Source organism: Leptosomus discolor, chromosome 1 (assembly GCF_034619465.1).
Source record: "Leptosomus discolor isolate bLepDis1 chromosome 1, bLepDis1.hap2, whole genome shotgun sequence".
Lineage (NCBI taxonomy): Eukaryota > Metazoa > Chordata > Aves > Leptosomiformes > Leptosomidae > Leptosomus > Leptosomus discolor.
In genome coordinates this window covers 19,917,981-19,940,009 of record NC_141391.1, presented here as the reverse complement: position 1 = coordinate 19,940,009, position 22,029 = coordinate 19,917,981, and the positions used below count along the sequence as shown (strand labels likewise).

At 39.9% G+C, this 22,029-nt stretch overlaps 1 protein-coding gene across 7 annotated transcripts in view; it reads right to left on the bottom strand.

The window, feature by feature from the left end:
* Positions 1 to 6,320: 6,320 nt before the first annotated feature.
* The window catches only part of IFT88 (intraflagellar transport 88), a 50,730-nt gene continuing 35,021 nt past the window's right edge, over positions 6,321 to 22,029 (bottom strand). For 4 of the 7 annotated variants that reach the window (XM_086481807.1, XM_086481809.1, XM_086481810.1 and 1 more), the window contains 3 exons: positions 21,748 to 21,854; positions 16,040 to 16,100; positions 6,321 to 6,442 (listed from right to left, as the gene is read on the bottom strand). In XM_086481807.1, coding sequence (XP_086337933.1) covers positions 6,321 to 6,442; positions 16,040 to 16,100; positions 21,748 to 21,854 — 290 coding nt within the window. Of the gene's footprint in view, positions 6,443 to 6,954; positions 7,051 to 7,560; positions 7,572 to 16,035; positions 16,101 to 21,747; positions 21,855 to 22,029 lie in introns of all 7 variants that reach the window. The other 3 variants (XM_009947726.2, XM_086481806.1, XM_009947727.2) reach the window with 3 other exon arrangements.

Sequence of the window (22,029 nt, the reverse complement as noted above, 5' to 3'; positions counted from 1 at the left end):
AAGAAAACTGAGCTGTGCAGGAATAAGGCAGACATTTTTGGTGATATCATATTAATAAGAAACATTCTCAGCACATGATTCTATCAGAGATCATTTCATGCAGTGTTAAACACTGAAATGTACAAAAACCACACAAGGTTTTTATCTTCAGTCTTACATTGTTACTAGCGGGTGGAGAAAAATATGTCATAGCAGGAGACAAAAATCCTATTCAAAAACATTATCATCAGACTATTAGGATAATTTGGAAATTTATTTCTGAACTATTAGAATGTTAATGAAAACCTGCCAGTAGGTGTAAGAATGTAGCCCTTCCTGGACAGAGTAATCACCAATGAGCGACCTCGTCAGGACTTTCTCTTGGTTGGGCTTGTTACCTTCCACTGCAGCCTGGGTTCCAGATATTATGCTTCATACATAAATAAAGCACGTTATTGTGACAAGCATTATTAATGATGTTACAGTAATGTGCTCGTTACAGCAATGATACATTGCCCTAAACTGGCATATTCCAAATGCTCATCCCCATCCTGTGACAATAGCATGTACGTTAATGAGGTCCCATCTCCATCTGAAATAATGATGTGAAAAACATTTTAAAATTATCATATAGATCTTCAAATCGAACAATTCATATTGTTGTATGGAACAAACATTGAGCTGGCATCACCAGCAGGTATAAACCTTCAGATGGGGAAGCAAATTACTCGCCAAAGACGTCCTTCTCCCTCACATTCTGTTTGCAGATAACCTGTCACCCAGACTGCTGATTCTGTTTCCGTTCCCTCTTCCCTGCATTTGTAAGCATTGTAATATGATTTTGCAGCTTCCTTGGCATAGCATCTTCTACAGCAGGATCACAGCATATCTTGCAATTGTTAGACAATTTAGCTTTGTAAATGGAATTCTTGCAAAGTGGGGAGTCCTTAATGGCTTTCTTTTTAAAAGGGGGAAACTGAGGAGCAAACAGGTTAAAAATAGCCTTTCTATTGAAGAGCTGAGAATCTGTGCCTTTGAAATCAAGAACAATCAAAGCTTACCAAATTAGATTCATTTCTTATGGTCTCGTACTACATTTGCAAAGGAACCAAGAAGAGAAACAGCCTTGCATCATAAAACTTGCAGAACTCTTTTATCCTTTGTTTCTACAGCTTTCAATTCCCATGTTACTCTAGAGTAGCTTTGTTTGAAAAGTAATGAGTTAAGCAATCTGTAGTGAAGGATGTTCAGGGTGAAACATGAAATATGTGAATGAGACTGCTTTGATATTGTGGGGTTAGGCTTGTTTAGAAATAAAATACTACCCAGGTAATAATTTATATTTGGCTATCTATGCTGCCAAGATGTTCATCACAAGGGTAACCAGCCCGTTATCTACAAGGTTATTATTCCCAAAGGATTTTTTTCCTTGTCCACTTTTGAAGCAGTAATAGACACAGAAGACTCTAGAGAGAATCAAGAAGACAAGTGTCTGTCTCAAGGGATAGAACTGCTGTGATTGCTTTCACCTTTATTCAAGGAAACCGAATTTCTGTATGTTTAGTAAAATGACAGTGACTCATGGGGTCATTCCCTGAGACCCTACTGTACAAAGAGACATCTTTCATACATGTAAAGAGAAAGGTAACTTTGGACCTAACTGAATCCAGCACATCCTGAAGAAGACTTACAGAATATCTCAGGTCTGAGAGGTCAACTGAGGATTGTTTGATATTGTGGCCAATACATTTTTCATGATAATTGTCCTGGGTTACAGTGTAAAATGTGCCAAAAGAAAAAAAATATATTCTATTACCATCTTCAGGAGCTGTTGAGACCAGGTGGGGCGGTGCTCCCTGCCTCCCCCCTCTGGACTATCTCCTGTCAATGGGCACAACAATGCCTTATCGCCTGACCCATCGGTAACTCGCTCCTGGGCTATCTCCTGTTAATGGCCCATCAAGGAACTGCCTCACGACTCCCCATCCCATTGTGAGATGCTCCGCCCGGGGAGGGGGGGGGAAGGAGCCAAGCAGTCCATGCCAAATAAAAACGGAGATTTTGAACACCCTAGCGGCTTTTCTTCCACTGGATTCCCAGAGGAGCTTTTCCCCCCACTGGAGTTCCAGAGGACAAGAGCTACCTGCCGAACACTGGACCTTCGGAGGAAGACCAGACTCTTTTACCTGATCGCTGCTTCCACAGAACTACACTCATCACTTCAGGAGGACTGCAGCCAGCATCTTATCGGACTGCTACTGCCACCCTAACAGGGTGTCAGGTTGTATTCCTGACTCTTGTCAGTGTAAACTAGTGGGTTGTTTGTTTTTTCCCTGCCTTGTGTTATATACATATATATATATTAGTAAAGAACTGTTATTCCTATTCCCCATATCTTTGCCTGAAGGCCCGTTAATTTCAAAATTATAATAGTTTGGAGGGAAGGGGGTTACACTCTCCATTTCAAGGGAGGCTCCTGCCTTCCTCCACAGACACCTGTCTTTTCAAACCAAGACAATAATACAAGCTAAAATAGCTCACAAGTCAATTCCTCAAGAGGATTAGCATTTTCCTATATTTACTACTGCAGCCCTCGTGGGATAAAAAAAACGAACTAATATAATAGCAGTCCTATTGCTTTTGCCAAAACTTTATTCAGGAATTTTAAATCATCTACTAATTCCAGAGTGATAAACACAAAATCAGGGCTTAAATGGTGCTGGAAGCACATACCTGCAGTGTGGTTTCTGGAGCTGGAGTCTGTTTTGCACAACCAAACCTGACTAAATGTTTCTGCTTGAATTTTTGGGAGGAAGGTAGAATTATGTAGCTCATGCAGTGTTTCCACTCCTGCGGTTTCTGAGACCTAGCAGAGGACTGAGGGCATCCTACATGGCAGCAGGGAACACAACTCACATCGCACCTGAGCTAAATGCCAACCAAGCTACCCAGGACGGGGCCAGGGTCACCGCATCAACATAGCACAATAATCATGTAAACCCCAGGTAATTATTTTAGACACTGCACTCCATGGGCATGCCATGCTTCCTTCAAGACCTGAGCTGCCCGAATCATGCAGGTGTGCTCACCTACCAATAGCCTGAGGCTTTCCAACAACGTGCTGACATAGCACTTTGGACATGCGCATAGCCTCTTTCTCCTGAACAGATTCCAGTTATATTAGCCTCCATCAGGGATCACTCTCCAGCCTTGAGTCCAGGTGGGGTGTCATATATCGTGTTCTCTCACCCAGCATGTCTCACACAGCAGATGTTCTGCAAGAGGCTGCACTAAACCTGCTTAGGAACAATTGTTCCTGGCCCAGGCTAACCTTTGGGTTATGCAAGGGAATTGTCTGGGAGATTGCTAATAGTTATGGGCCAAAACTGTACTGGAGAGTGTGCTACTGGTCTTCAAGTATAGATAGCAACACATCAGCTGTTCTGCTTTGGACCTGCCCTGGCAATGTTGCAATTCTAGTAGAGACCCAGCCATAGTTAACGTGGTTTTGAAGGCAATGAACCTGGGATAAATCATTTTGACTGTCAGCAGGACTTACTATTCCGGTGTTGGAGCTGGATCACATGGCTTTCTGTCAGTTCAGAACAAGCTCAACTGTGCTTGCAAAATAACATGCAAATACATCGTAACGCAGAGCATTATATAATCAGATCCTCATGCCACAGGAAACAACATGTTCCAGAAGTTCCTGGAAGTTTGTGAAGGAGTGGAACAGTGCAATTCTTTTTTGTAAAACACAGAACTTTACACAACGTGCAGTTAGGCCTCTGGGCAAACCGAACCAAGAAACGGCTGCTGATCAAAATCCCTCTGATGTCCATAGGAGTGTTTCTATGGACTAAGTCATGAACCATATCCCAGATTCTTAGTAATTCATGCCACTTTATCATGGACATATCTACGCAATTGCAGTGTTTGACTAGATGCTCTACTCAAATGGTTCTGTGTTAGAAGACCATGACAGTATCTTGCCTGTCTTCTCCTTTGGAGTGCTTCACAGGTTTACCTATGCTCCCTGCCATGGTCCCAAACACTTTCTCCCACTGTGATTAGTCAGATACTTCACTCCACTGCAGTCTGTAGCTGAAAATGCTCCCTCCTGCCTGACACGTTGCATCCTGGAGCTCCAGGTCTTCCAAGACTGTAAGCCTGACAGAAAAGAACTACCATGGTATCCAGCAACATGCCATCCCATAACTAGAGCAGTAGGTACGGCAGCAGTGAAGAACAGGCAAGAGAAAGCTGGGTCTCAAGTGTGACCATAAGGTGTCATCTGCCTGAGTCCTCTGAGAACTGATCAACTCGATTGCCTTTCCGTCTGCCCTCCTTTGGCCTTCTGACTGAAGTTTCATTGAATTATTAAAAATACACACTGTTGTACTGGGTGTCAGTGCTAAGGGTTTGGCAGTGGTGAGGCTGCAGGGGTAGCCTCGATGAAGAGAGGTCCGGGCTGCCCAATGCCAGAGACAGCAAGTTCCTGCTGGCTCTGCATTGGACCTAGAATACACCCAGCTGACAACAGTCCAAGGACAGACAATGTGTTGGCAGGTGTGCACCATCTTCAGGCTACTATCAAGGAGTGGAAAAAAGTAAAATGGCAAAGTCTGCAGTGAAACTAGGGATTCACCAGACAAAAGAGGCAACACATTTCTGTATTTCTCATTCTAAAAAACACGGAAGGTCTCCTCAGCTGAGTTGAACAGAGTCAAAAAGCCAAAGACTGCTCTGGCTTGCACGTTAGCGCTGCAGTGGGGTATCCAGGTTCTTTAGCCACATAAGCCATCCATTCTTTCCCTTTCTGTCCCTACTTGCAGCAGATGAGGTCATCTTCTTTTTCCTTTCTGTCCCACTGCTAAGAGAACTGCAGCACAGGAAGGACTTGCAGAAATAAGAGGACAGCATCCACTTCCTTCTCACGCTCTTTTCCATCCTCTAGAAAGATCAGGCCCTCGAGCTTACCGTGTCCTCCTCCTTTGGTGAGCTCCTCAGGACGTTCCATAAATCACGCTGAATGTGCTCTGCTTATACCACCAATCAGAAGCTGGTGCAGTCCTAGACTGAGTGCTGCACCAGTATCATGGGAAACATGTGACGTACAAAGCAGTTCATTAACTGTACCAGAAACCCCACAGGGCTACATTCCTACAACTGTGCCATTACAGAAGTATTTCTGACCACTTGCAGAGACATCCTCTAAGACGGGCAGATGTTTCTAAAACCTGAAAAGAACATTTCATGAAGATATTTCCAGTGTCACTAGCTGGGAAACAGTCTAAGCACCAACACTGAGAATGAGCATTAGAAATTTTACAAGACTGAATCCTCACATTTCAAAGTGCAATAACCAAAATCTAACTATTACAGCAAACTCACACCAATGTTTTAAAATTAAGTCCCTGTCACCCCAGTGTACTAGTTTTGCATGTATTTATTAGGAAGTTCTGAACACCTGACTAATATTTTTATCTCTGAAAAGCGATATAAATCACATTCCTATTTAACATGTCTCAATGACTTCAGATCAAACTTGTTCAGTTCATAAGCAAAATGGTGACCTGTGTAACTAACATCTTTGCACATACTCAACCTAGGCTGTAGAATGCTACCTCTGTGTAGTCAGTGCCACAATCCCCAACATATATATTCAAAAGCTGAAATCTAATTAGCAATTCTGAACAAACTAGACTGAAATCCTGTCCACTCCGACCATTCGAAATAAAAAAAATAAAAACTTCATCTTTGTAATTGCAAAAATACCCAGGGGGTTGCCAAGAGACTGCAAATGGCCCTAGTTCAGCTAAGCATAGACTAAAATTAAGATGCTTTCTTCAGTATTGCTATTAAATGCTTTGCTGAATTGGGGCCTTAAAGATGACCAAGGACATACCCAGCATTTTCAGAAAGTCAACTCACAGGCCTTAAATAAATTCTGGCTTTGGATGAAGGATATGGGACTTTCAACCTTGTAACATTGCTTTGAGGTATTTCGCATTGAAAGGTGAAATTTTAGAGGTTTCTGTGTTTCATATTATCATTGGATGTATCTCTTGAAAGCAAAAGCTTTACACATTTGATATAGTTTGCAAGGGGTTTGAATACCTGTGTAGTTTTTATGCACAAGTAAAATAACCTCAGCATTACTTTTTTTAAAATCAATTATAAAAGACACTGCAACTTCAAATCCGTGTTTTTAATGTAAGATACCACATATCCAAAGTATTTCACAAATAATTTATCAAAATAGACTACAAAAGCATCATGGATGAAAATTTTTCTGCTAAAACTTTTAAAAGGATAAAAAATTGTGAGTGGAGCATATGCTATTCTGGAAGCAAATCCTCTCCTAGTTCTTCATCAGCAAAGTCATCTTCCTCGGTTATTTTTCTTGCTGCAGTTTTTGGTCTTTCTGCTTGTGGGCCAAGTGGATCTATGTAGGAGGCGTCTAGGGTTTAAATAAATACATTTGAAACAGTTACCTGCAAGTAATTTTAGCTTTGTTTCAGACATATACAATCAAATACAAGAGTGATTTTAGCATTACACATCTGTAAGGTGTGTCTGAAATGCAAACCAGAAAGAGCACATGAACATGAGTTGGTTAAGGAAGGGCATTTTAGGAAGTACCACATACCCCACGGATCTGGGTTTTTAAACCCCTTTGAAAATTCAGTCTTAGTGAAGAACTTACGACTGCAGAACCACAAGAACTGACTAAAGGATGCAGCAGACAGATATCGAAAGTAATACATTTTTACATGGGCCACATTTCTTAATATTTACAATTACGTTATAGTGAGCTCTGAACAATGAAGCTAAAGCCATTCTTCACATTTATTTCATGAGGAAAATGTTTTCCTAATAGTCCCATTTTACATGCTCTTCCAGTAACTTATTTTTTCCATCTCCCCACTCTTTAAGGGCCAGGAAAATAAGAAGGTATAAGATGCCACTTGCCTATTTCTTTACTGCCACTACTTTCATAGGGTTCACTTGTTCCAGGCAAAGCTTTTAGTTTGGCGCTCATTCTTTCCCCTTTGGTACCACTGCTATCTGGGGGGGGGGGAAAATTGAAGACAAATAACACGCTGTTATGTTCTGTGAAATCATGATACAAGAACAACATAAATTCAGCTACTATTTGTCAAACAAGATTTGGATGAAACCATCTTTTCATGATGGATACAGTACTCATTTGTAATAGTGGTCTTTAAAACACAATGGATGCTGTGTCCACACATATGTGTGTTACTTTGGAGTAAACACATTAAAATATTTCTGCTTCAAATGCTGACATTTCAGTTGCTTATAAATTACAGTCACATTTTGGAGTTAAAATAAGCATGATAAATATAAACACTGTCACAATGTATATGGGCATTTCATATGCCTGTGTGCTTACTAATATATTAGTATGATCCACCTGTTGAATGCTGTCACAGTTAAACACAACAGTAACTTGGCTTTTAATTAGAAGGGTGTATTTGGCGCGTGCTGCCTGCATGGCAGCAGGCACAGCTCATGCATACAGACCATCCTGGCCCTGCATCTTGCTGTAAACACTGTGCTGGCAGCTCAGTTTGCAGCGGGGCCCCAAGGAATGTGTCGGCTCCGAGGGCCGCCTTGTGCCCAGACGTCAGATTAATATTCTCTTGCCACAGCAGTATTCCAGAGACTTTAAATATTCTGTTCACCTCTAAATCTCTTTTCCACATTCATGGCAAGCTTTCAGTCTTGTCTGCTACAACACGTATTTATGCAATTTTTTTCTCCTAGGAGAAAATGTTTCATGTTTGGCTTGGTATATTTACAAGGCAGGACATGCCACGCAGCCAAATACAAACATGCTCATTTACAACATGAAACAATGTTGTTATTAAAAGTCCTCCATCTGTAAGGAGGAAAAATGAGTTTCATTCAGCAAAGATTGATTACAAAGTCTGGACTTGGCGACACATTTCCATTGTCTTATTTACTCTAAATGTTCTTTTTATAAATATTGTTATTATTTGAAAAAAAAAGAAACAAACAAGAAAAAACAACAAAACTTCCACAAAGATGACAAACGTTTCTTTCTCTATAAGTACTACTGCAGACTTCAGTCTGCTCAGCCCTGAATTGGAAAACAATGTCTCTGCTCCAAGAGAGATCGAATACATACAGTCAGGTCAGACAGTTCATATGTTTACAAGAGACAGATTACAGCTGAAACTTCAAAGCAATAAGAAGCTACTTAAATGTACATCGACCTCCCTTGGATCAGCTCTCACTGACAGGTTCCATGGAAGAAGTGAATGCTTAACGAAGGATTTGAAGAAACTGAGGGAAATCAATGGGTTTGATTGGGGGAGCTCAACCAAAAGGCTATGAAATTACAAAAGGGCCCCCTCTTGAATTGAGTGGGCTTTCGACAGGCCTGCGCAACAAGGAGGTTAGTGCTGAGCTTCAGACATGTGTGGATGAAAACAGTTTGCGGGCAGTTTAGAGGAGAATACAAAATGTTTAACAGGAAAAGAAAAAGTAGGATAGGAGTAGGCATAGAGTCTTCTGGAATGGAAAACAAGTGACTTACAAAATAATAAAGTTGGAAGAAGCTGTAAGGAGATGCAAAGACAGGAATGATATTGCAGAAACTACACTAGGGGACGACTGGACTAGTCAAAGAATCTCCATAGGTTTAATTGGTTGGTTCCAGAAAGGAAGAACTGTGTGTAATGAAAATAAAAGAGGAAGAAGATGGCTTATCAAAGATTTTCAACTCTGAAGGAGGAAGACACATGGGATTTAGTAACACTACCAGAGGAAGGTGAAAGATTTTATATTAACTAAAAGAAGAAGAAGAAGAAAAAAAAAAAAAAGGATGGTAGACAAACCAAAGTAGCTGGGATAAATGTAATACCCACAAGCTACCTGTACATCTTACTGCCCTAAACCAAGCAATTGAAAACAGAAGCGCTCTCAGATATCCTAGGATCCTTAAGTCTTATTAGGGCTACATCCAGGAAGGGAATGAAGCAGAAAGTTCAAAATTCAAAGACAAATTTTTCCCCCTTTTCTCGCCCCATCTAGTGGATATCCAACCCTTGCAGTACCTAAACCTCACCAACTGCCCCTCACTGCATAGCTCTGAAGTTCCTTAAGTGCTTATTGCTATGATCAAGTTGCCCAAAATGGCCATCCTGAGCAGCAACATGCCTGCAGGATGTTCAGCATGCGACCTTGGTGCCTAAGCTCCCCTTTCCATTTATGAGCCAGTAAATGGAATTGTGAGTGCTGTTGTGAGTGAGTGAGTGAGCAAATGTAGCTGTTCACGCTTCAGACTTGATTCAGTTGCCCAAACACATTATTTACTGCATTTAATGAACTAAACCAGCTCACCAGAGTGTTAAATTAATGCTGGAAGTAGTGCAAGAGAAGCAGCAGCATAGGACCAGGAATGGGAATGTAAAGTGCCAAGAAGGGCTGGACTGTTGTTTCCAGAAGCAGCAAGTTACTTGGATCAGTACGTCCCACCTTTACTAAATGCACCCTGGAGAAAACTATGAAGAGTAAGTGTCTGTGGGCACAGTGTCCTCTTCACACTTAGGCAGGAAGAACATACGGATGCCTTACAAGGTTAGATTAAAGACCTATCTAAACTGGCTTATTGTCCATACAAAAGAACAAAACGATGCTTAGGGAAGAGCATCATAAGTAGAGCAGCATATACAGTAACTCTCCAAGAATAATTTCCTCACCTCCAACAATCTGTAAATCAAGCATGCGTTTCGGGGAAGGGGGCAGCTTTTCATATTTCATAATGGATTGGTTGATTTATTGTCCAAGAACTTGTTCAGTCTTCCCTTGAGCCCCTGTGAAATCTTTGCATCCATAACAACCTGAGGTAACGAGTTCCACCTTTTCATTTACTATGGACCTACCAATCTAGCCCCACTTCCCCACAGAAAGGGGCACCCTGCCCTTTCCGCCCTGCAGTGCATCCCCCTCCACCTGCTGTCAAGTAGCAGCAGGCTGTGCTGGAGCGGTTACCAATACATTGAAAACTAACCTAAAGAAAACTTCTTCTCAAGTGGATCAGCAAAGGAACGCAGCTCACCTTACCTCTATATGACTATTGTATCTACAGCAAGAGGGAAGGGAATGTTAACATCTCTTCTGGTAGCAGCCCACAGTTAGTTTAAATTAAGCTAATATGTAAAACTCACATCAAGTCTCCGTGGACTGCACTGTGCTCTGAGCGCACCTAAAAACGTGGAAGAGCAGCTTCTTTCATTTTAAAGTACATCTAGAAGAGAGTAAGAGGTGGTTGACACCATCTACCTCACATGGAGATGTCAGACAGCAGCTCAGGAAGCAAGAGGTCTGGCTTCAATGCCTTCCTTTCCCTGAGGGAGTTCAAACACACAGTCTCATCTTTCAGGAGGAGTGCCCTAGCTGTTGAGCCATTTGGGGTAAGGCTTTTTTTGACACTATGCCATGGGATACAGGATTTGGCTACCAATATGGCAGCTATTAAGAGTTCTGCTGACCATATAACATGATCTGCCAGAAGTTTAAATCTCATCTTGAAATTACTTTTTGTAGTTCTGTTTGCAGATAAATCATCTATGTGTTTTTATTCAGTACACGTACATACATAATTTAGCCAATGTTAAGGAATATAAGCTTGCTGTAGACTTCAGGATTTTGGTGTCCTACAGTGAAGAGGACTTCACGGGAGGAATTGTTTTTAAAGCATTTTATCACAAACATCCATACTTTTGGGAGGCGAGTTTTACAGTTTCTACTCACTGTTCCCTGTGCCACCCCCTCTCAATCCAGGAAAAAGATTTTATACACATTCCAACTTTTGGATTATAGGAATGAAACTAACTTTCACTAAAGTAATACACACAAGAAAACAAAGCCAACATTGGGACAAAAGATAATAATAAAAACTCTGGATGAAAAGCGTTGGTTTTTTTTTTTTTTGGTAGTTTATTTAGGATATTTACATTATTGTATTATAACATGTTCTGTTCGTTCAGATGTGTTCAGCTTCGTACAACAACTAGTTTGAACTAATTCCTCCACATACAATTTGGAGGGGGGGCAGAGGGGAAAGAATGTTTAAAACTTAGTTTTAAAAAATGGTTAATTTTATATGGCAGAATAATGAATAAAGCAACGTATTGCAAAAGTGTTCTTATTTTGGAATAATCCTATTTTAACTGGTGGTATCTAGCAAAAAAGATTCTAAATCTTTTTAAGTGTTTCTCTACTTCCTACTTGGCAAGATACCTCTGTGTGTATCACCTCAACCCATAAAATCCATGACATTTATATTTATTTTTTAAAGGAATCTCACTAGTTGCAATTACAGCGATGAGATTACTGTGTTAGAAATTACTCCAGTATCACAAAGGACATAAACTAGAATTCTTAGTACCATTTTACTCATCAGGAAAAGATATAAAGGGTAAGGTGGTTTGGTAATCTGCCACCTCTGCAAAATGTTTACGTAACAAAGTGCATAGCGGGCTAATGCTTTTAAAGACTACAGATGCTTCACTAAACCCAAAATGTGTTTAAATGCAGCTCTGTGTGTCTTTCATATTTGGGTTGAAGACACCATCTTTGGAGAAGAGAGCGCTTTGGCTTGGATTGACCAAAAAGAACAGTAAATTCAGCATAGCCGCAGAATGTCATACTAATGTCACGACTGGCGTGGGAAGCAGATGCAATTTTTAACTCCACTGCAGTTCATTTCGGTTTGAAATTCTGTTGAATGAAAATTGTTTATGGTGTGTCAGTTCAACTAACTCCTTAGGCGAGTTCAGGAGCAGAAAACAGATAAAGATGTTTTCTTCGCTCAGATATTTTCCCTATCCATTTATTTAAAACAATTTTTTTTTCCCCACACACAGCCAATGGAACTGTCCCACAACCATTTGTAGTTAATGAGGCATCATCAACAACACACAAAGCCTAGAATATATAAGTGATCGTGAAATCCTGGCTGCAAGGTGACAAGGTAATCTCTTGCCTCTATCAGTGTCAAGATTATTTAGGACGCTTATAGCCCTAACCTCTGTAATGTGCTTCCATATTATATGAGGAGATCCCTATGGGCTGGTAAAGGGTGTTTAAACATGGGATGTTTGTTTGGGATGGACAAACCCATTTTGCCACTGACATAGTCACAGGTGAAATGAAAAAGGGAAAAGACACCTCAATTATTCTCGCATGGTCTCCTTCCCAAATTCATCTGGACAGGCTTAGGTAACAAGGAGAACGCAAAGTGCACAGCCTTTCATCTTCAGAATTCAACACTGCTTCTTTGGGCTCCTGTCCGAGACTGCACGGCTCCTCTCATCCAGCGCAAACCTCCTCTCTCATGCAGCACAAAACTCCCCATTCAGAGAGCAGGGCGAATGCAGAGACCAAGTAAACACTGCTATGGTAATGTGTTCCTTCAAGTCATACTTCCCCTTATCTATGAAAACCCTTGTGCTATTGAACAGAAAAATCTCTTTGGGTAGTAAACCCCCCAGTGCCCTAACTTCCAAATTCTGGATGTTACTATCACATCTCTTCAAACACGAAAAAGTCAGTATGAAAACAAGAAACTATTATTGGAAAGGAAATCTTTGAGAACTGCCTGAACTCAGATGTACTGTTATCTCCCTTCAGGGTTTTGTAGGTTTGAGGTTTTTTTATTCCTTTCCCCTTTTTTAAATTAAAAAGAAGACTTTTAAGGAAGTGTACCAATGCCATCTGCTTCCAACAAGAATCAAAACCACTGAAAATCGTAAATCTGGTAATTGTGGGGAGAAGAAAATTTCACTCTTTTTATAATAAGAGTGAACAAATGTGTTCAATTTTGGGCAGGCATTTTAGATTTCATGGTTATCCTTCTCACAAGGCAAGAGCAGACTAACTGACACTGATATAGATGACAGTTTGCTTGGTCTCCCGTTTTCCATTCTGTCGGTACACAAATCATATTCTTCAAATTATGCTTTGGTGCATCTCACGCACCTTCTGTTTTAATTTATATATCAGCAAAGTAGTAGGCATCCTATGCAGTACAAACCCTGCTGACTTATTTATCTTTCCTCTTAGCTTCCTCTTTAAAAGCAATTTTAGATTATATTTCCTAAAACAAGGAAGAGTAAATTATTACTATTCCTAATATAAATAACTATATAGGGACAACATACTTGGGGGGAAAAAAAATCTGTTAGGAATGCCAGCAAGTATAGGGACATTGAGCTGGTAAGAGGAAAGAAATAAAACATGCATTATACTTAAAATATTGGGAATGCATACCCACTGTATTTAGCTAGTAAGTACTAAACTGAGGAGGATTCCATACTTCACTGGGTTCAGTTAACGATAGCAAATCTCTCGTATAGTGTAGGAAAATGGTCACTTTTGGTCTTGGCAACACCACTGGAAAAGACTAATCTTAAAATGTATACAAATGTTTCTTATTTATTTTGAAGCTATTAATTTATCAAAAGTGCATTAAGATTCTGATATAAAATAACCCACGTTTATACTTCATAGGCCATGTACAGAAATTTTTTAAACTGCAAAATTCAGACTCATAACCCATGTGAATAAACAATGTTCGGGTCCTCAGGCTTCTCTCAGTCATTCTCAGTGACAGACAAGACAAACCACAACATAGTCCTTAACATCTGTTTCTGTGAGTGTGCAGTTTCTTCACTGATAAGGTTCCCCAGAGTCAACGTTACTAGTTAAAAATGTGTAATGCCTTTGACTCCTTCTAAAAATATATAAAGTGGTACATCTCATCACAACTCTTATTTAGGAATCCCAGCAGAAAGTTACCTCCAGGCTCAATACAGGACCTTCTTTGTACCTCTGCTTGTTTGCAGAGTCATTTCCAGAAAGGTTGGGTCTCTGGCACTGAATTTGTATAACAGAGACTTCTCAAGCATGTTCTGACACAGACTCGTTCCCAAACTCTCTTTGTTTTCCACCCCCATTCTTTCATGAATTTGACATAATATCTTGAGCAATTATCTAAGAATTATTGATAGGACAAATTCTAGGTCAATTCTGACCTGCTTACCCTCTCATCCTCTTTATGTCAGTATCCTAAATGTCTGCATTTGCTCTTCTCCCATGACTCTGGTTATGGGGGGAAAGCGTAATACCTTGGAATTACTAGAGCTTGCAGTCAAGCTCCTCATGTGGTCAACTTCAGAGGGAAGGGATTTTTTTTTTTTTTTAATTTTTTAAAAAAGAAAACTTTCCAGAGATACTTCTGTCTTTAAAAGAAGTATTGACAAACTGGTAATTTGGGGGATTAATGATGTCTTAGCATCTTTCCAGCTTGATCGTTATTTATATCCTCTTCTGCTAAATTACTGACTCGCTCTCTCCCAATAACATACCCCTCTTTCACTAATGAGGGGAGGGATAATTACAAAATGTAGCTGTAAGAGAAGAGACTGTTTGTGCCATTTGCCTGTACACCCTTGCCTGCTACCACTGCTGCTCTTCATTTCTGTTTATTATAAGCCAAAGTGGATCTCCACTGTGTGACAGAAAACAGGGACCGATGCTGTCTCATGCTGCTGTTTTGCTGGCACCTCCAGCTGGCTGCCTGATCACAGGGCTTCTGTAAGAAAGGAGAGTCCAGAAATGTTTCCATCCCTCTCTGTTACCAAAATAAGGAATTTCACCCTAAGAATTACTTTGGCCTGAGGCCCAGAACAGGTAAAATTCAATCCTAGGTGAATGGTGTTTTTTCGACTATATCTAGAAGTGATTTAAAAGCTTCTCTAGTGAAACTACTGAGCTGAACAAGGAGTAAGATCTCACTTAAGCATCCAACACTCATTCTTAACCCTTAGAGAACCCAGGAGAGCAGTCCTCAAATGTAACAGCATTCTACAGTCATCTTAAGACTACACTAGTAATTTCTATGACTTTTCACGACCCTACAGAATTGGACAAATGTAGTAAAGCATCTGCTGTGTCAGTGGAGAAATAAAATTACCAAATAAGAAAATAAGTCCATAAATTATTTCTCTGTAAAAGGAAGGGAAGAGAGGCAAAAATTTATAGGGGCTATCATTTTATAAGACCCACCGACTAGATAAACCAAAAGCAGAATACAAAGAAACCATTTCCTTTTTGGGTCAAAATAGGGATTTTTTTTTTTCCCCAGGTGGCTGAAGTAGCCTGAAGTCTGCTAGTTTCCCTACAGGAGCAGCAGCAGGGAACAGTTAGGTTTAACATTACTAACATTTCATGGATTTAATAATGGGAGGGAAAAATCATTAGCTCTGCAATACGCAGACTACCTAGTGCAGAAAAGACGCAGAAAAGACAAAGCAGGCCAGTTTCCAGACTTGCATTGATAGAGTTTTACATTTATGAAAGTCAGCATCGTAAATCTAGAGAGCAGAGAGACTTAGGAGTCAGAGAACAAGCTTTCCTCTATGGAGGACTCTTAATACTTTAATGCTGCTATACTGGGAAAAGGGGAAGAAGGGGCTCAAAGACAGTACAGCTGTCTTCTCCTTATTACAGAGCTGGTTGCACAAAATAGCCTCTCAAACTTGTAACAAACACCTAATGGTACAGGCTAGATAGTGGGCACAACATTCCCTTTCCTCCATGTTAAATAAAGACACAATGAAGTCCTGCTTTTCATGGCTTACATGCTCTGTTTTATTATAACAAATGATTCCATATAGTAAATACTCCAGAGTTAACGGGATGAAAATGTTCAAGTCCACAGTATTGAAAACAAGTAGAAATTTAGCTTTAGGAACTGACTGAGATCTGTATATAAAGCACAAATCAGACCAAATCCATGCTACTACACTGGCTGAGGTTTCATACAGCAATGAGATAATCAAAAAGTGTGAAACAAAATTTGGGAAGTACTTCGATATTACTCAGTGCATATTTGCGTGCGTTTCGGAATGTAAGGAGGTTTTACAAACAGTTTAAGAAAAACTATTTGCTTTAGGATCCTGACAAATCTGGTATTTAAGCAGAGGCATTAAGTACTTACCACTACCAGCATTTCCTTCTCTGCGGCTACGTGCACTGCCATCTCTGCCAGATTTAATGCGCTGGAGAACAGTGAAAAAGGTTTGAAAGGAACAGAACAGAACTCCCATTTAGTAATATATATTAGAGATAATTATTGAAAACTCAAATTAGCTTATTAATAAAATGGTAGAACAACTTTAAACTAGGCTTACTATACTGTCACTAATAAACCTTGTTTTTTCAATGCACAAAATTGTCCTTAAAATCAGTGTTAAATCCAGTATTTACATAAAACAAGAGTTCTATGAAATTCAAAGAGAATATCTCAATGAATTATTTTTCATCAGATAAAATTTATACAAGGAATGTGCATAAAAATAGTTCAGATGTACCTCTGTACAGTGCAGCTGAAAAAACAGGCAACATAGCCCTCCTCGCAGGAGTTCAAAGTAGCCTCTGCCTATTAACGTCTTGTAAATCCCACAAGCGTTTTATTATTGTAAAGATTCAAGGAGGGGAAGTAGGGAAATCTATAAAAAGAACTATTCACCCCATAGATCTTAAATTTTGAATACTTGGCACAGCACTGTACTTCACAGCAAAATTTAATTTGCTGTTGAGTGTTAAATGCAAGATAAAGGTGAAGGTAAATACTTTAAAAGCCGTGTTTAGAAAGTCAGCTCTCTCACACTGAGGCAGGTACCATAAACGTCTCCCAGCTGTGTTTTTTGTAGTGTTGTTTGAAAACTTTAACAGTTTATCAAAGCAATACCTCTGTAGCACACACAGATTTGGCAAAACACCAAATTTCTCATGCATATATCTCCTCAGTTACTAGAAGGCACATCTCAGTGAGGGACTTTTTTGATGGCTAGGTACAAAAACTTGGTGTTTAAAGCACTCAGCTGTTAATAAAGTAATCTCTGAATCTTATTTCAACATATAAATTCAGGGTCTGATTCAAATACACGTGCACACTACCGAACCATGTGTTCAGGTCAATTACTGTAGCTTCTTCATTTATTTTTCATCAGAAAAAAACCCTCATGGAGTCTGGCAAAGTTGGAATGACACAGAAGTGAAAGAACTTTCAAGACTCATGCCAACAGAAAAAGGAAGGACCCTTAAAACTCACAGGAAAGCAGTGAAAGCGTGAAACCAGCAATGGGCTTGGAGTGATCCAGTCTGGGACCAGAATTTCTCATATTTTTTATTTAATTTGGGAAATCCTCAAGTCTAAAATATGTTCTATGAATTTTGGATTAAATACCCTGTTCACAGGCCAGTGAAGCAGCATATATTGTTCCTTTAGGAAGCACGTTCAGACTCTCCAAATGCTGAATGATTGACAAGTCTGCCAGTGGAAGCTCAGCTTCTGTCTGCCCAGGAGAAGCGGTCCCTATATGATAGTGTGCTCATGGCATTTACATCCTAGGACTTAACTTCCAAGATACTGTGAAGTACTACAGCTTAAGCATATGACTAATTCCTGCAAAGTTCCAAGAGAGTAGTTTATAAGCCATCCCATACTAAAAGCAGACATTTAAAACAGGTCCAATGATTTCCATCCTAAAAATGCCTATTTGTCTCCCAAGACTGCAAAAGACATTTAGGATGATTAGTCCAGATGTAGATGCCTGAAGGTAAAGGCAGTAAGTCTGCCCCAGTGTTTGCACCTATCATCACTGCTTCACACCACACCCAATCACCCCCTCATTTTCAGTCATTAAGTTCACTTAACGGAAATAAATAGTAATGTGTGTATCTATCAGTACCAAGAAGGTTGTATAAACTTTTACACTATTACCTGTCTTTTTTAAACTGAAACATGGAAAAGAAAGATTAATGCAGTAAAAAAAAACAACCAACCAACCAAAAAAAAACCAATACCCCTCCCCCCCCAAAAAACCACCAACATATGAAGGCTCCAGTAGAAATCCAATGCTGTGAGAGGCAGGGAGACAAATTTCTACAGGGAATGAACCCCACAGATGTTCCCAGATTCTTGGCTGGAAGCATTTAACAACTTGTCCGTATTTGAGAACTGAGTGAAATAAATACTCCAGAATATTTATTTTGGTATAAACTCCATGTGGATATACTTATTCTGGAAAAACAATGCCAGAATAGCAAATTTTGATAAATTTCTACAGGAAGACAAAGTCTGTTTGCAGACTTTGAAATGTAGGTATATCACACTAGCAATTATCTATTTTCTCTTTACTGAGTGCAATCAAGAAGCCATGGGGTAGTCTGGGAGCAGGAATTGAACTATAACTGGTATTACTAACTGAAACCAGTGTTTCTATTGGAAACTTAGGTGGTGAAATATTAAAATTTGGTCATTTTAGAACTTGGAAGTATAGTTTATGACTATATGCTCATGGATGACAGAAGGAATTTCTTGAGACAAAAATACGTAGTAATTTCCAAAGCCACATGGTAGACGTAAGACTAAAAAAACCACACGCACACAAACTGACGAAGCAAACAAAAAAATCCCCAAACCAGGGGATGAGAACCCAGATGTAATATCAATAGCAAAAAGGAACTGCAGGGCTATTGTTTGCAAGACAGCATTGACGTTGAGATTCTGTCACAGAAAGCTACTCAACTTGTAACATAGGACAGCAGTGCACTGCACTGCAGCGCACTCTGTAACATCTTTCTTTTCTTAGAGTCTTTGTTCCTTTACATCTATGATGGTGTTGATTTTTAAGAAAATTGGGTCAGTGGGTTCCTTGGGGGGCAGAAAAAGCTGTTCTGTTCCTTGAGGAGACACGGAACTTGGGAGATGTTTGAGTGTGGCAGACAAGAGAGCCAGAAGAGGGAGATGGGAGCGTGTCCCTCCATGACAAGGAGCTGCAAGAAGGAGCAGAAAGCAACCAATCAGGCTTCAGAGGGTCAGAAGGGAATGCACTAGGAACCACAGGGGCAGGATTTTGCTGCCATTTAGAAACTCACTGAGCTTACTCAGGCTGCAAGTACGGGCCTACCTGCAGGGATGAAGCTGACAGAGCTGACCAGAAACTTGTTTTATTTCTGTTGGTGTTGTGGAGCTGCAAGGGTGTTGTTTTGGTTTGGGTTTGTTTGGTTTTTTTTTAAGCCTCCTGCATTTCAGTTTAAAAGAAAATCAGTTTAGTTTAAATTACAATAGAATCAGGCTTATTTGAATTTAAAAGCCTGTTTTCTTTTCTGGGCAACAGCTATAGGAAAATATTTGGGCAGATCTACATTAATGCTTTGAATAATTAGAAGTGCCATCACAGATACCTTACTCTCCCCTCTACTCTGTTCTCATGAGATTCCACTTGGAGTACTGCATCCAGATCTGGTGTTCTCAATACAAGAAAGACATGGACCTGTTAAGAGCGGGTCCAGAGGAGGCCACGAAGATGATCAGGGGCTGGAGCACCTCTCCTCCAAGGACAGGCTGAAAGAGTTGGGTTTGTTCAGCCTGGAGAAGAGAAGGCTCCAGGGAGACCTTACAGCGGCCTTCCAGTACCTAAAGGGGGCCCGTAAGAAAGATTTTCAGAAAAGATTTTTTGCCAAGGCCTATAGTGACAGGTCAAAGGGCAACAGTTTTAAACTGCAAGAGGCCAGTCTTACATTGGACATAAGGAAAGAAAATTTTTTTATGATGAGGGTGGTGAGGCACTGGCACAGGTTGCCCAGAGAAGCTGTGGCTGCCCCCTCCCTGGCAGTGTTCAAGGCCAGGCTGGATGGGGCTTTGAGCAACCTGGTCTGGTGGAAGGTGTTAGAAGGGGTTAACTAGACAACCTTTAAAGGTCCCTTCCAACCCAATGCAACCCATTCTATGACTCTGCTTTGCAAGGTTAGTTTTGTGACAGGATAGAGTCACTTGACTCTTACACAGGAACACTGAGGTTAATACAGAGTGAGCTTTCCGTGTCATGCCCAAATTATGATCGCTATTAAAGTCTGAACAGTCTAGACCAACCCAGCTATGCAATAACTTGTGTTACCATGCATCTGTGCTGGATTCCCTTGCCATTCAGGTACTACTCGATGAATTCCCTTAACACAATGCAGTCAGAATTAAAAACAACCCACATAATTTAAACGTAATTTCTGTGTCACTAAAATCTTAAATGACTTGGACAACTTAATCTTTTAAATATTTTACTGGTAGCTTTTTCCCTACCAGAAAGTACAGAAATACATTCAGGAAAGCTCCTGCTTCACACATAAAATGAACAGGAAGAGATATGACAAATTCTTTAAAAATTTTTTTACATATTCAAACATTAACTTTCTCAAAGTAAAAGTGTTTTCCTTCGAATACTCAACATTTGCAGATCTATGGTACATAATTAACACCTTCAGTGTAAAAAATGCTGCTATTATAAGCAAGGAAACAGATAACCTCTCCATCTTCAGGGACCTTTCTCTCTCACTTACCAACTATAAAATAATCCAGTTTTAACTGGTTTCATCTCTGAGCTTTCAGTAAACCACTGAGGTATTTGATCTATGGAACTATATATATCACTGACACTGAACTGATATTCCCCAGAAACCAAAGCAAAGCCTGTTTAACACACTTCAGAGAGATACCTTAATTACAAGTTTTACAGAACAGGAACGTTGTATCTGGTCCTGGTTTGCTTACTGCTACCATTATGGGGGAGACATGGAGGAATATTAGCCCCACTACATTTGTGGACTGCTTTCTTTTGTCCATTTTTTCCAAGTGTTTTAAATTTCACATTTACTGAAAATCCAAACCAATGTACTTCAACTAGCCCCCCAAAATAAGGTTGTAGCATAAATTTGGATTCTTTGATCAGTGTTTCCCTTTGTGAGTTTCATTTTTAAAATATCCTACTATACATGTGCATACTCAGACTGTGGAATTGAAGTAAAAGTGAAGTAACTAAGGATGCATTTACACAATTATCTGACACCAAAAGGGAGCCAAGTAAATGTTACTAGGAGCAGAGTAAATTAGGTAAGACTTAACGTATCCTAATGTGACTATATAGCTTTGAGGCAATTCACTGGACAGGAAAAGCAAGCTTGAACAGTTCACAGGTCAACAGCACGGATAGTACTTTCCAAACAAGAAGCTGATTTTAATTTTAAAAACTTATTTTATCACAGGATTATCAAGAAAACGACGCATGCACATGCGCACACACAGACTCACTCCTCTAAATAGGGCACAAGTTATGACCTCATACCTTTCACAGCCTGTGGCTTTTCCATGGAATTTTTCTTTTCCATTTAAAAATTGGCACTAACATGAATAATTCACTTCTACGTGTGTAATCTGTCAATTGTGCAGCTTTGTAGGTAGCGAAAAGGAGTTCTACTACATGGACAAATTCTTAGGCACCCCTTCTCTCCCTGTAGTTGCGCTATTACTTGGCTCATAAATACACGTTACACAGCCTGGCAAATAAGTAGGAAAGACGACATTCCAGAGACATTGAATTATGCGGGTGGATCCATCATTCCCATCACATCCACATAACCCATCTTTCACTAGTATTTACAATCACAGAAAGTCCAGTGCTCAGAAACCATTCAGACAGATGTAAAGCTGCTCAGTAATTTAAAGCTAAAAACTGAAAAAACACAAAACACAAGCCTCCCCAAACCAGGAAGTTAATACACATTTTATCTTCAAGTATCATAAACACTATTTTAGCTTCATCTATGCATGTAGTGATACTGTATAATCACAGAAAGAAACAAGCTTACCTGCTCTCTTATTTCTTTTAATTTTTCCACCTTCTTGAGCTTTGTCATATATTCCTGGACTTCTTTCAGCCTCATATCTGTGCAGAGGCGAACTAAAAATCGGAGGCCTAATTGAAAAGCAAAACACTGTTATAAAAGGGCTGACAAGCAGGTCAAACTAGAGGTGTACCCTAACAGAACCGGACATACAGAACGGCAAACAATGCAAAGAACTGTGAAATCAAGGTAACTCTAGTCCAGTATCTCTATGGAAGCTGTGATATTTTGCAAATAATTCAAGGT